We start from the raw sequence: 12,585 nt of genomic DNA on the forward strand, positions 1-12,585 counted from the left end.
CATCAAAATTGACGAAACTTGGTATGTATGTTGCGATTAATATTACTGAAAGTCATTAAGCATTTTTACTTCAGCCAATTCCTAATTTGCATATTTAATGAACTTTCCTAATTACGGACATACATCTTGATTGGCTCGACCAAAGTTGACGCAACTTGCTATGTGCATTGAAGATACTATGACACAACATTATTGAAAGTCATTAAGCATTTTTACTTCAGCCAATCCCTAATTTGCATATTGAATGAACTTTCCTTATTAGGATATATATATATCTGGATTTGTATGATCAAAGCTGACGAAATGTGCCATGGATATTTGAGATACACTGACATAACCATCTTGAAAGTTGTTTTATAAGTTTTAAATTTGGATAAACGTGTTACTAATTTGTATATCTATATAACTTTCCTAATTGGGGAATAAATCTGGATTGACATGATGAAAGTTTCCAAAACTTGCAATGAACATTAGCGATACTAAGTTAAAATATTATTGACAGTCATTAAGCATTTTTACTCCAGCTAATTACCAATTTGCACATTAACGAACTTTCCTGATTAGAGAAATACATCTGGATTGATCAAATCAAAGATGACAAAACGTGCTTTTATTGAAGTCATTTAGCATTTTTACTTCAGCTTATTACTAATTTGCATATTTAACGAACTTTCCTAATTAGGGATGTATATCTTGATTGACTTGACCGAAGTTGAAGAAACTTGCTATGTACATTGTAGATACATATATAACATCACCGAAAGTTGGTTTAAATTTTTTAGAACATTTGATTACTAATTTTGATAAAAATTATTAAATTACAGCTGTTTAGCATTTTACATCAGCAAGCTACCAATTTGCATATTTAACTAACTTTCTCAATCAGACAGGAAGGACTGTGAAAAAGTTTATGAAACTTGCTATGTATATTGATGACACAATTATACATTATTAGTGAAAGATATTTTGCACTTTCATGTCAGCTTTTTTATAATTTACATATCCAATGAGCTGTCACGGTTTGGCATACACACAATGACAGCAGTCAAAGAAACTTAGTATTTCATTTCAACTAATTACGTATTTGTATACTTATTGATCTTTGGGATTTGTCTTTTGTGAATATTGTTTATGTCGGTCATAAGACTTTCAATGAAGAACATGTGTCAAAAGTTTAAATTCCCAGACAACTGGAATATATACTGAAACACGTGAGCATTTCAATTCATATCTGGTTACACCTAACAAACACTTGTGTGCCGAACCTGTGTACAGAAAGTAGTCACATGACCAATGAGTCACCGCTGTGAACCGCTCAATCTCTCAATTGCCATACCTGAACTCGCTGGTGGAAATATTCCAAAATACATTATCATTTAAAGCTAAGTTGGGTTTTTTGTGTACTAAGTGTGCCAAAATGTTGTCTTATTCAGCTTTCTTTAACTCCGCTATATAGCTAATGCTGAGTCGGTGGACGACGTTCATTGTATGCTCATTATGCTGGAACGCGGCAGCGAGCTATATAACTGCACACAGCAGGGCTAGGCTATCCCTCAAGCCATCTTATATAAAGTTTGGATTATAATCACATTAGTGAGTCTCAGCCAATCATGAGAATGTGATAAGTGAGCAGTAATGATTAATTTTATCACTCTTAGCAAAATATTCCGCGTCTGAACGTTTATTTTGAGTATGATCAAAGCAGAGTCGTGAGACAACCGTAAAGTTATTCTCAATCATTTCTTGATAGTTGAAATTAAGTTTTCAGTCAAATAATTGATAAAATCAGAGATATTATGTTGCTTGTCATGTGTACTTCCAATCTGTAGTATCTGTACTGAAATTTCGTCTAAATCAACAAGGGAATATGCCATATACCCCGAATAAGCCATGGCCGTACAACAAATATGCAACCGGTGCATATATGGGTTCCTGGCAGCTACTACAACCACGTCGAGCGGTATAGTTTTCAACTATGTTATATCACTTTTTTCGCGATGTCACGTGACTAGGTCTAAGTCAATCACAATAATTTGATGATACTTTTAGTACTGTTTATGACTATACTAGGGAGTCCATAAGAAGCAAGGCGGGCAACATAGTGCTACATTTGTCTGTCATGTCTGTCTGTCATGACTAAAATTCATCGGTAAGGCCAGAAAAAAAAAACTTGTTCATCGGATTTTTTGGACCAAGTCCCAGGAGCGGCGAGCGAAAATTTTTTTTTTATATTTTTTTTAGGTCGAAGGTAGACGCGGTTCTCTGGCATTTTTGCACAGATGCAGACAAGGCAAGATAATTGTTTCCCTTTTTACCAGAAATATCTCAGACAAGAAACACTGATACTAGCAACTGAATTCAACACTATATTTCCCAACAATAACATAGGCCATTACATTCACAGTTAGTGTTTGCACAACATATTCTGAGTATTTCAACATTCTCTCAGAATAAAACTGAAATGTACAGCAAATCACTGAAATCCAACAATTCAGTATTGTCCTATAATATTGTCCTGGTGGGACACTGCATCTGAGTTTTTTCATTTTACTTTGCCCCATGTTTTGGTCTCTTTACCACTGTCTCTACACATTTTACACAATAGTCTAACGACACTGTACTGTGATCGGAGTGAAGTTATATAGTCATCATTCAGATCGTACTTTAACATCGACGCAACCATGTGTTTTGTCATTGCCGTAAATTTTTATACTTTCGATGCAATTTTCATTCAATGGGATTCACCGTCCGTCTGCTGTCACAATCTTGTTGAACAAATCGCCGAACGTAATATCACGACAAACACTGAATAGCGTCTTTGGAACTAACAGTTGGCCATCACGTCGAATGTTGGAGATCAAATTAATACTCATGATGTGACATGTACTAACCTTTACAAAAGGAGGAAATTTCTGGCCAAATCGACCCACTTTGCGTCGTGATTCGCCAAATTCAGACGTCACAACACAGTCGCTCGTGAGCTATTCAGGTCTGGGACTATTCGCCCCATAGACGAGTGTACATAAGCGAGAATGCTTATGTACACTCGTCTATGGGGCGAATAGTCCCAGAGCTGAATAGCTCACGAGCGACTGTGGTCACAACAACGTGTTGGCGGTCAACTAAGTCAAAACGCGTCGGAAGTCTCATTCAAAATCCCATGCCCGCTCAAACCCGACAAAGTGTAGGGCGCCACCAGCGGCAGTACTAAAGATATTTGTTATGAGGAAGTAAGAATTTGCCGCGATCAAATAAAATCCAAATATGCCAAAGTAGAAACGGCGATTCCGATGAACAATTTATTTTTTTATCCTGGCCTAAAGTGCAATTGACTGTATTGCAAATATATCGCTGACTAGAGCTACTTTGTTCATGGATTCCGTTCAATCTGCTCATAATTACAATGTTTAATACTCACCAATATTTTAGAGATGTTACAAAAGGAAGGTGAGACTGTTGATTATCGCAAAGATGATCAGTGGCAGTTGATAACAAGATTTACCAAGGTTAAGCCAGTATGTGCCTCAAAAGTGAGAGACTTTAACTCTTTCCCAAACTTTTCTCAATAAAATTTCAACCACTTTCTTTCAAAAACATATCAATCAAGGTTCACAGCGCAAAGTTTGGAACCGAACAAATTACCTTATACTTACCGACACTTGAAATTCTAAATGGCCACTATCCCTATGGGGTGGAATGGGGGAATGAAATATTCGATTTTTAAAAAAAATTAAGAATATCGAAATCGATCTTCCTTCAAGAGCTTTAAAATGAGCCCCCAAGAGTGGTAGACACCAAAAGTGTTGCAAAACATTGAAACTCTGGATATCTGTCCAAGAGTCCGGGCGCACTTTGCCTCGACAGAAAACAAAAGTCACACTAACTTTATCTTTATCCAATAGGCAAAGAGTGATCAAAGAGTCAAGAAAACTAATGAAATGTTGCAAGGGATGAAACTAATAAAGTTGTATGGATGGGAAGACCTGCTCAGCAATGAGGTTCAGAAAGTCAGGCGTAGGGAAATGAGCGATATACTCTCGGTCGGAAAATATTCCATATTTTCAGGCAAGTAATAAATTGCTTTTTTAATCAATTAATCCAATTATAATTCAGTTTGTTATTTAGACCAGCCAAAACACTTACAGTGGACTAAAAACAAGACATTATTAAGTCGGCTCCAAGGTGTGGTTGGAGCGTTACTTTCTATCATTCAGGTAACAATTGAGCATGTACAAAATATGCCTGCCAGCATGCTCTGCTTCCTTAAATAACAACAGCTCCAATTAAAACTTCACATATTTGTTCTTGGAATTATTTATTTCTGAGCTCGAATAGTGACGTGAAAGATGTCTAAAACCCACTTTTTTCAACATAATTTGAGTTGGAGACACGAAGTGCACAGAAGCTGCAACGAGGTGGACTTATTAATAAATATTACGTTTGACATTCTAGTGACGTAAACATCAGCAAGCGATTCCTTTTATTAATTACTTAATTTTCTGCTCATTTGTGAACAAGATTCACAGTTTCAGTTGGTACACTGCGTCATTTATAACAGTAAGAGAATTGCCGGTGTGCCTGATAATATAAGGTCATTCTAGGTGATAAGTTTTCCCGTTTCTTTGATTTCTTACAGTCACTTTGCCAAACTTCCTACCGACGAGTATGGCGCTTGTGGTAAGTATTACGGGGGAACATCTAGTTGTTTTCAGCCTGCTTAAATAGTTGATTTCAATGCTACAAAGCGCTATGCCAAGTATAGCACATTTACTTCTAAAGGAAACCCAGTTTTCGTCGTCTTTCTATGGTTTCTTTGCTCATAATTCACCTAACAACGGAGGTGTCGATAATTACCCCAAAAAGCTTGGACAGATTGCCCGAGAGTAAGGTCGCAGTCTTACCCTTTGCAGTCTATCATTGTAGACTAAAATCTTACATGTGAAGAGACCAATTGATCTTCAGAAGAGTGTTTAAATGAAGAAACGCATTTTAATGAAAAACGTCTGCAAATCATACATTATCAAATTTCCCTGTTACTGTTGCGTTCATTTTTGAAGCAAAACTCAAACAAAGATCGGTCGATAAAAATTCATATCAATTTGGAAAGAAATTGTGTGTTTGCCGCACGAAATAGGAAAAAATAAGTTGCGAAATTATTAGGTGAAGCGAATGCATGCCTCATCTCGAACAGTGCTTACTAAGATCTAATGGTACATGCCTTAGTCGTTCTGAACTTAGCCCATCCGCTGAAATCACTGATAAGTTTCGGACTACTTTGCAGCCACCCTTCTGTTTCCGACTTCTTTCTGGAGGTTGAAGTGAAGCCGGGTGTTAAGTGAAATACGCAGAGATTTTTCTTCAGTCAAAGTAGATACGCTATCGTAAAGAACCTCAACAACTCAATTTCTTTCTTTCTTTCTTTTTTTTAGATGTTTACTGCAATGGCAGTGACTTCACCTGAAGATTTTTTGCCCGAAAATGTTTTCCCCGCACTGACTCTGTTGAATTCGCTGATTTCAGCATTGACAGTAGTCGCACCGATAATTTTAATGGTAGTGCAGGCTTACATAAGCAGTAAGAGAATTGCTGCATTCTTAGCGCTTGACAAAATGAAACGAAGTGCTGATGGAAGATCTTTAGACGATAGAGACCTTTGGGTGTCTAATTCTGATCAAATTTGTGAAGATGAAGGAGAGAAGGTAGGAGAATTAGAGGCTATTAGCCAAATTACTTGTTCCTTTGCCTCGTCAGAGACGAAGTTGAGTGTCTGACTCAGCACAAATGACATAAATGCTGATACTCGGAAAACTGGCGATATTAGGTAATAACAGATTTATCATATACTCATGCCAAGAATTTTACAAATGATAGACAAAAACCTTTAATTTTGATACGTTATTCTGCATACCAGGTTGCTGATAAAACGGCCTTGAATGTCGAAGAAACAAAAGAAAATCCTAGTCATCTATTGTATGTAGCCTACAAAATATGTGTTGTCATTGTCAGGGCGAATCCTTAGGCTAGATACTTGACTTTAGAAAATTCTACACTTTAATTTTTCAAAGTAACTTGCAATTTTTTTTATGGCAGTCAGATACAATTCACCATATACCAAAACCAAATATATTTTGTGCAGCTTATTTTAAATTTGTCAATTGGAAGTAAAATGTTTCACAGTTTGTCAAGATATCAAATGGTGTGAGGTAGGGCCACCCTCTCTCTCTCTCTCTCTCTCTCTCTCTCTCTCTCTCTCTCATATATATATATATATATATATATATATATATATATATATATATATATATATATATATATATATATTGTTTGTGTGTATGTGTGTTTCTATGTGTTGGTTTGGAAAATATATTTACTTTATATTTACATGTTTTATATCTTCTGTTTAAGGTCAGTGACCTCTCCGGATCAGGTTACATTGACATGTCAACTATGCATGAAACTGCAAAATTAATCTCAGAAACCCCACCGTCATACACCACTGAATTATCAAGGTTACCTGTGAAAAGTGACGCTGACATTTCAGATTTGCCAAGAGATGTTGCCATACAGGTATGACTACCCTTTATCTGATCTAAAAAAGTAAGACATTGGCAGAATCCATTGACAGTGTACGGGTACAAAACATACGGTGTCAATTTTACGAGCGTATTCGATTTCAAATGCTTCAGATTTTGTTTTGCCAAGTATTTCCAATGTCAGCGAGGAAAGTTTACCCTACTTGCCCTGAATTATTATGTTTGGAGAAGATGTAACTTAATTTGATTTACTTTTGGAATATTTGTCTTACACTTTAAAGGTATACAGTCACCTGTAATCTAAATATGCCCATATATGGTCAAAGGGGCGTTCCTTGGTATTCAAAATGCCCATGTGAGGGCGCTGCTTTTAAAAAGCGGCCACCCGCTTAAAATCTGTGATTGGTTAGATTTTCTCTTTCTATGGTAACTGTGGCAAAATTTTCTGAACTACATGAAGGTGATGGTAATTGGCCGGTGTCAAATGCACCACTTTGAACAATGAACATTTGCTGTGAGAAAACTACATAAAGGTCTATACAGAACGATTTCACCTAATCCTAAGGGCTACATTTGATGGTATCATCAACCGTCATGTGAAAGGAAAGATAGGCTGTGTCTTCTCAGTTAAAACAGTCCAAATTTCCGCCTTCCTGATGTGTGACCAACGTCGTATCACCGCAGACCTGACCTTCGTGTGTATCAGTCCTACATTGCTATTCCTGTGTCTACCATTCAAGTCCATTGTTGTGTGAGCCATATATCCCCGACAGAGGGTCTGTTTATGAACTGTGTACGAATAGTTTATCGCACTGGTTATATAGTCACGCAGTGGAGCTGGCGAGAATGGTTGGTAGCTTACAGCACATCGAGGTAACATGTGTAACAATCAAATATCGGCTCTCGTAATAACCTATTTCGTTATGTCAATACGACAAACATGAGTTTAAAAGCACCGTTTTACGATTATATGTAGATTGGTGAAATTTGTCTTTAAGAGATGAAAGTTACGTAAGCCATTTGAATCGAACAGAAACAGTTTTACCGTGTTACACGAGATCATACGAGTTTATTGTATTGCACGTATAGGTAGAAAATGGACAATTTTCATGGGACGACGATGGACAAAATATCATGTTTAAGGACATAAGCACCACCATTCCGGCAGGTACGTTTTGTATTCGTTAACTGCTTTCATATTATCTTTTGTTCTCTTGACAATGCGCTAAGAATCACAGATCTTTTCGGTAATCTAAACAAGACCAAATCAGAGAATTAGAACGTGAACATAAAGCTTTGGAACATAAAACTTTCATTTCTGTTTAGAAATGCCATGAAATATATCGTACGCCTTTATTGTTACTTATAATTTTGAAGAGCATTGCAAGGTACCATGTGCTAACATGGCGTATTACATCGCTGTGGCAGGTCTGACATTTTCCCTGCGTCAAAGTTGAATATTGTCAATATTGAAGACAAGAATGATTTGAAAGGGATATTAGAATGACACACACACACATATATACCACACACACACACACTACACACACACCACACACACATATATATGTATATATACAGATAGATAAATGAATAAAAGAGTGAAAAATTAATAAATAAAGAATAAATAAACAAATAAATAAATAAATAAATAAATAAATAAAAGTTGCCGAATGCAAAATCATCTAACGTCCGATTTATTTAAAGGGACAAAGTTACTTTTTTGAACTTCTTTTGATAAGAAACGTAGTTTGTGGTTCTTTACTTCTTTGAAAAACGCTGAAATACCCGTCAACTGTGCACAACTCTGCTCGCAGTAACACAAGATTAATTAAACGTTCAGTTACAAATTGTAAGGCCTGTACCAAAAAATCACAAGTCAAAAATTCAACTGCTCAACAGTCACCACGCTTGTCTACTGTTACCTAGTGCTCGGACCATTTGCAAGCTTTGGTCATGAAATCTTCATTGGCGGTACCCTTCATACAGATAAGGATAGGAGATTTCCCTTACATTGTGGCAATGTTTACTTGTCATCGGAAAGCAAGTCGGAATGGGAAAAAATCAATTTTGTCTAGTCAATCTACGAGATTTTGGCACCCAACCCACCACAAATTGCAACAGAATTTTTTCTTCAGAATGCATTTTAGTGAGGTACCCAGAACAACATATTAAAAGTTTACTCGAATCCACCTTGGGGAAATATGTCTAATTTGCATAAATCAAATATGGCTGCCAGCAATCCGACAAAATAGCATAATTGGCCATATATCACATATTAAACAAGCTATTTCAGTGATTTCAAAGTCTGACACTAGTTATTTGGCCCAGGGAATCATTTTGGAGGTATAATGTTTCATATAGGCACTTCATTAATTTGCATAATTCCAATATGGCGGCCAACATTCCTACAAAAAGACATTTTCGGTCATTACCACATATTAAACTAGCTCTTTCAGTAATTTTAAAGTTAAAAGTATATTTCTTAGGCGTGGACAAACGTTTTTCGAGATGCAATGATTTGCATAGGTAATTTGTTAATTTGCATAAATCCAATATGGAGGTCAACATACATACAACAAAAGACATTTTCTGTCATATACCACGTATTAACCCTTTGGGCGCCAAGGTCTATTTTTGTCAACTTTATAAATAACCCACGGTCATTTTTTCTGCCTTTTGCCAAAATTTTGATAAAAAAATGTAGCTGATGAAAAATGATATCCATTTGGTCAAAAATTATGAAAAAAACGTACAGAAAAGTTCACAGAAATTGGTAAAATATTGTATAAAAATTTTTGCTTAAAAAATTACAGCAGTCAAAGGGTTACACAAGCCATTTCTGTGATTTCAAAGTTAAAAGTATATTTCTTTGGCATAGACAAACAATTTTCGAGATGCAATGATTTGCAAACTTAGGTATTTCGTTAATTTGCATAAATCCAATAGGATTGCCAACATACATACAAAAGACATTTTCTGTCATATACCACGTAGTAACCCTTTGGGCGCCAAAGTCTATTATTGTCAACTATATAAAATGTATCACAGTCAATTTTTCTGCTTTTTGCCAAAAATTTGATAAAAAACTGTAGCTGCTGGAAAATGATATCCATTTGGTCAAAAATTATGAAAAAAACGTACAGAAAAGTTCACAGAAATTGGTAAAATAATTGCATTAAAATTTTTGTGTAAATAATTACAGCAGTCAAAGGGTTACACAAGCCATTTCTGTGATTTCAAAGTTAAAAGTATATTTCTGTGGCATGGACAAATGATTTTTGAGGTGCAATGATTTGCCTTGGCACTTCGTTAATTTGCATAAATCCAATATGGCGGCCAATATACCTACAAAAGACATTTTCTGTCATATATCATGTATTGAACAATCTATTTCAGACATTTTGAAGTTTAAATGTATTTCTTGAGCATGAAGAAACACCTTTTGCGGTTCAATGTTTTTAAAAGACACTTTGATATGTTTCCGAAATTAAATATGGCTGCCAAATTAATGACCAAATAGCTTCTTATATAAATAAGGTTCTGTAGAGATTTTAGCAACCGGAATATCAAGAAAAAACTGTTAAGAGGGCACTGCACCCAATGCAGCGTATTTTGCTCAAAATAATTTTTTCCAAATATTCATCCAATTTGATTAATTTGTTAACCCAAGATTAAAAATTGGTTAGGCTCACCTTTTAGCTTGGCAAGCAGTCGTACGTTGCATGATATAGAAGGGGTAATTTATGCAAATTTATGCAAACCACCCGATTTTCTGCTTCCCTTTTATCCTAATTTCAAGATTTGCAAAGAATATAAATCTAGTCTGGCTGGGTCAAATTTTCTGAAATTTTCACAGTGTTTTAAATGTTATATAACAAAACAACTATTTTGTTTTGCAATAAAATTCTGATGCAAAAAATGTCAGACTCTTAAAAACTTGATCAACACATAAACTCACAAAAAATTGAAAATTGCATGCTTAGGAAAGGCTTAAAATTAATTCAAACAACTCATCAGCCCAACAGAATCCAACTGTTACACGATACAAGCATGTACATCTGGAAAAATGACACTTGGAAAAATGACTCAAGATGTACTTGTTTGTATTGTGTAATAGTTGGATTCTGTTTTTGGATTAATTGTAAGCCTTTGCTAAAGCATGCAGTTTTCAGATTTTTTTGAGTCTGTGTGTCCATAAAGTTTTTATGAATCTGACATTGTTTGCAATAGTGCTAAGTTTCAATTTGTGTGTATTATGGCATTTTTTATTTTGGTCATATCATTTTTTCTGTTTTTTTGCTTTGTTGTGTTTATTGTATTTTTACTGTTATGTGTGATGACTTCTTGCCTGTCGTCTAGGGGATCTTATAAGGATGCACCCATCCATAAGAAGGGGGTTCAGTCTAAATTAAAAACTAAAGATTTTGAACACGTCTTTTTTTAACAGTATACATTACAGATTACATGTTTTGACACTGTACAGTGTTAAACACCCATACAAATTACGAAAATGCCGTACACAGATGAATCCAATGTTATATTCAGAAAGAGAATATATTATCCAGAAGACTAACAATCATTAACAGTCGTCATATATAGAAAAATTAAAATTTTAAAAATACTGCAATTATACGGTGTCGCTCAAATTTGATCAGAATTGGTACATACCAACGATCAACAATAAGTGTTGTTTCTATCTGTTCAGTGCTGGAAAATTCTACGTTGATGTTATGACAATGATTTCTGCACAACCAGAAAAATAACAAGAAATATTTAAACCAGAAAAACAAGAATGACAAAAGTAAATAACGTCTGAAACTTTACGTACTGGAGGTCAACTTTAGCAACATGCATAGCAGAGAATGTTTCAACCATGGATGTACAAAAATAGACATCCATGGTTTGAGCAGGTCTGTTAATATGTCACAGTTCATAAACAATCACAGGAAATGAATAATAAGCTGTTTCAGTTACTGCCACCACTCCCGCACATAATAGGTACCCTGCATACAAATAGGTTAAAGGTCAAAAACCTCTTACTCAGATGTGTGCGCTGTTTCAGTTATTGCCACCACTCCTGCACATTTGCAGGATTTCCCCTTTTTCTTACCTCATTTGCATATTTTTGACACTGAAACAACGTCACATCTCAACCCCTGCATCTACCTGTACACCAAAATACTGAGATGGTAGCTTTGGCGGTATGGGAGCCTTTGCGTGGGACGGACATACATCTGCACATACATTCCTACATACATACATACATACAGACATACAGACGCCATAGACTCACCATATAAGCTCTTTTTGGTATTTATATCAATACCAAATATGAGCTTAAAATGAATGTCGAAGGACTTAACAGTTTCTTCTTAATAGTTTCCTAGTGCTAAACACTATACCAAACCCTTATTTATATTAGAAGCTATTAAGCCATGGGGCATTAATATGGCAGCCATATTTAATTCATGCAAATTATCAAAGGTTCTTTGTAAAAATTGAACCACTAAAAGTATTACTTCATACCCCCCAAAAATAGTAAAAGTTTAAAGTCACTGAAATAGCTTGTTTAATGCGTGGTATATGACCGACAATGTCCTTTGTAGGAATGTTGGCCACCATATTGGATTTATGCAAATTAACAAATTACCTATGCAAATAATTGCATCTCGAAAATCATTTGTCCACGCCTAAGAAATATACTTTTAACTTTAAAATTACTGAAAGAGCTAGTTTAATATGTGGTAATGACCGAAAATGTCTTTTTGTAGGAATGTTGGCCGCCATATTGGAATTATGCAAATTAATGAAGTGCTTATATGAAATATTATACCTCCAAAATGATTCCCTGAGCCTAATAACTAGTGACAGACTTTGAAATCACTGAAATAGCTTGTTTAACATGTGATATATGGCCAATTATGTTATTTTGTCGGATGGTTGGCCGCCATTTTTGATTTATGCAAATTAGTCATATTTTCCCCAAGGTGGATTCGAGTAAACTTTTAATATGTTGTTCTGGGTACCTCTCTGAAATGCATTCTGAAGA

At 35.4% G+C, this 12,585-nt stretch overlaps 1 protein-coding gene across 2 annotated transcripts in view; it reads left to right on the forward strand.

Annotated features, from left to right (window-relative positions):
• The window catches only part of LOC139122020 (ATP-binding cassette sub-family C member 8-like), a 52,121-nt gene that overhangs the window by 18,547 nt on the left and 20,989 nt on the right, over positions 1 to 12,585 (forward strand). For both annotated transcript variants that reach the window (XM_070687382.1, XM_070687384.1), the window contains exons 7-11: positions 3,903 to 4,065; positions 4,637 to 4,677; positions 5,430 to 5,699; positions 6,406 to 6,567; positions 7,623 to 7,701. In XM_070687382.1, coding sequence (XP_070543483.1) covers positions 3,903 to 4,065; positions 4,637 to 4,677; positions 5,430 to 5,699; positions 6,406 to 6,567; positions 7,623 to 7,701 — 715 coding nt within the window. The remainder of the gene's footprint in view (positions 1 to 3,902; positions 4,066 to 4,636; positions 4,678 to 5,429; positions 5,700 to 6,405; positions 6,568 to 7,622; positions 7,702 to 12,585) is intronic.

Source organism: Ptychodera flava, chromosome 21, assembly GCF_041260155.1.
Source record: "Ptychodera flava strain L36383 chromosome 21, AS_Pfla_20210202, whole genome shotgun sequence".
NCBI classification, from domain to species: Eukaryota; Metazoa; Hemichordata; class Enteropneusta; family Ptychoderidae; genus Ptychodera; species Ptychodera flava.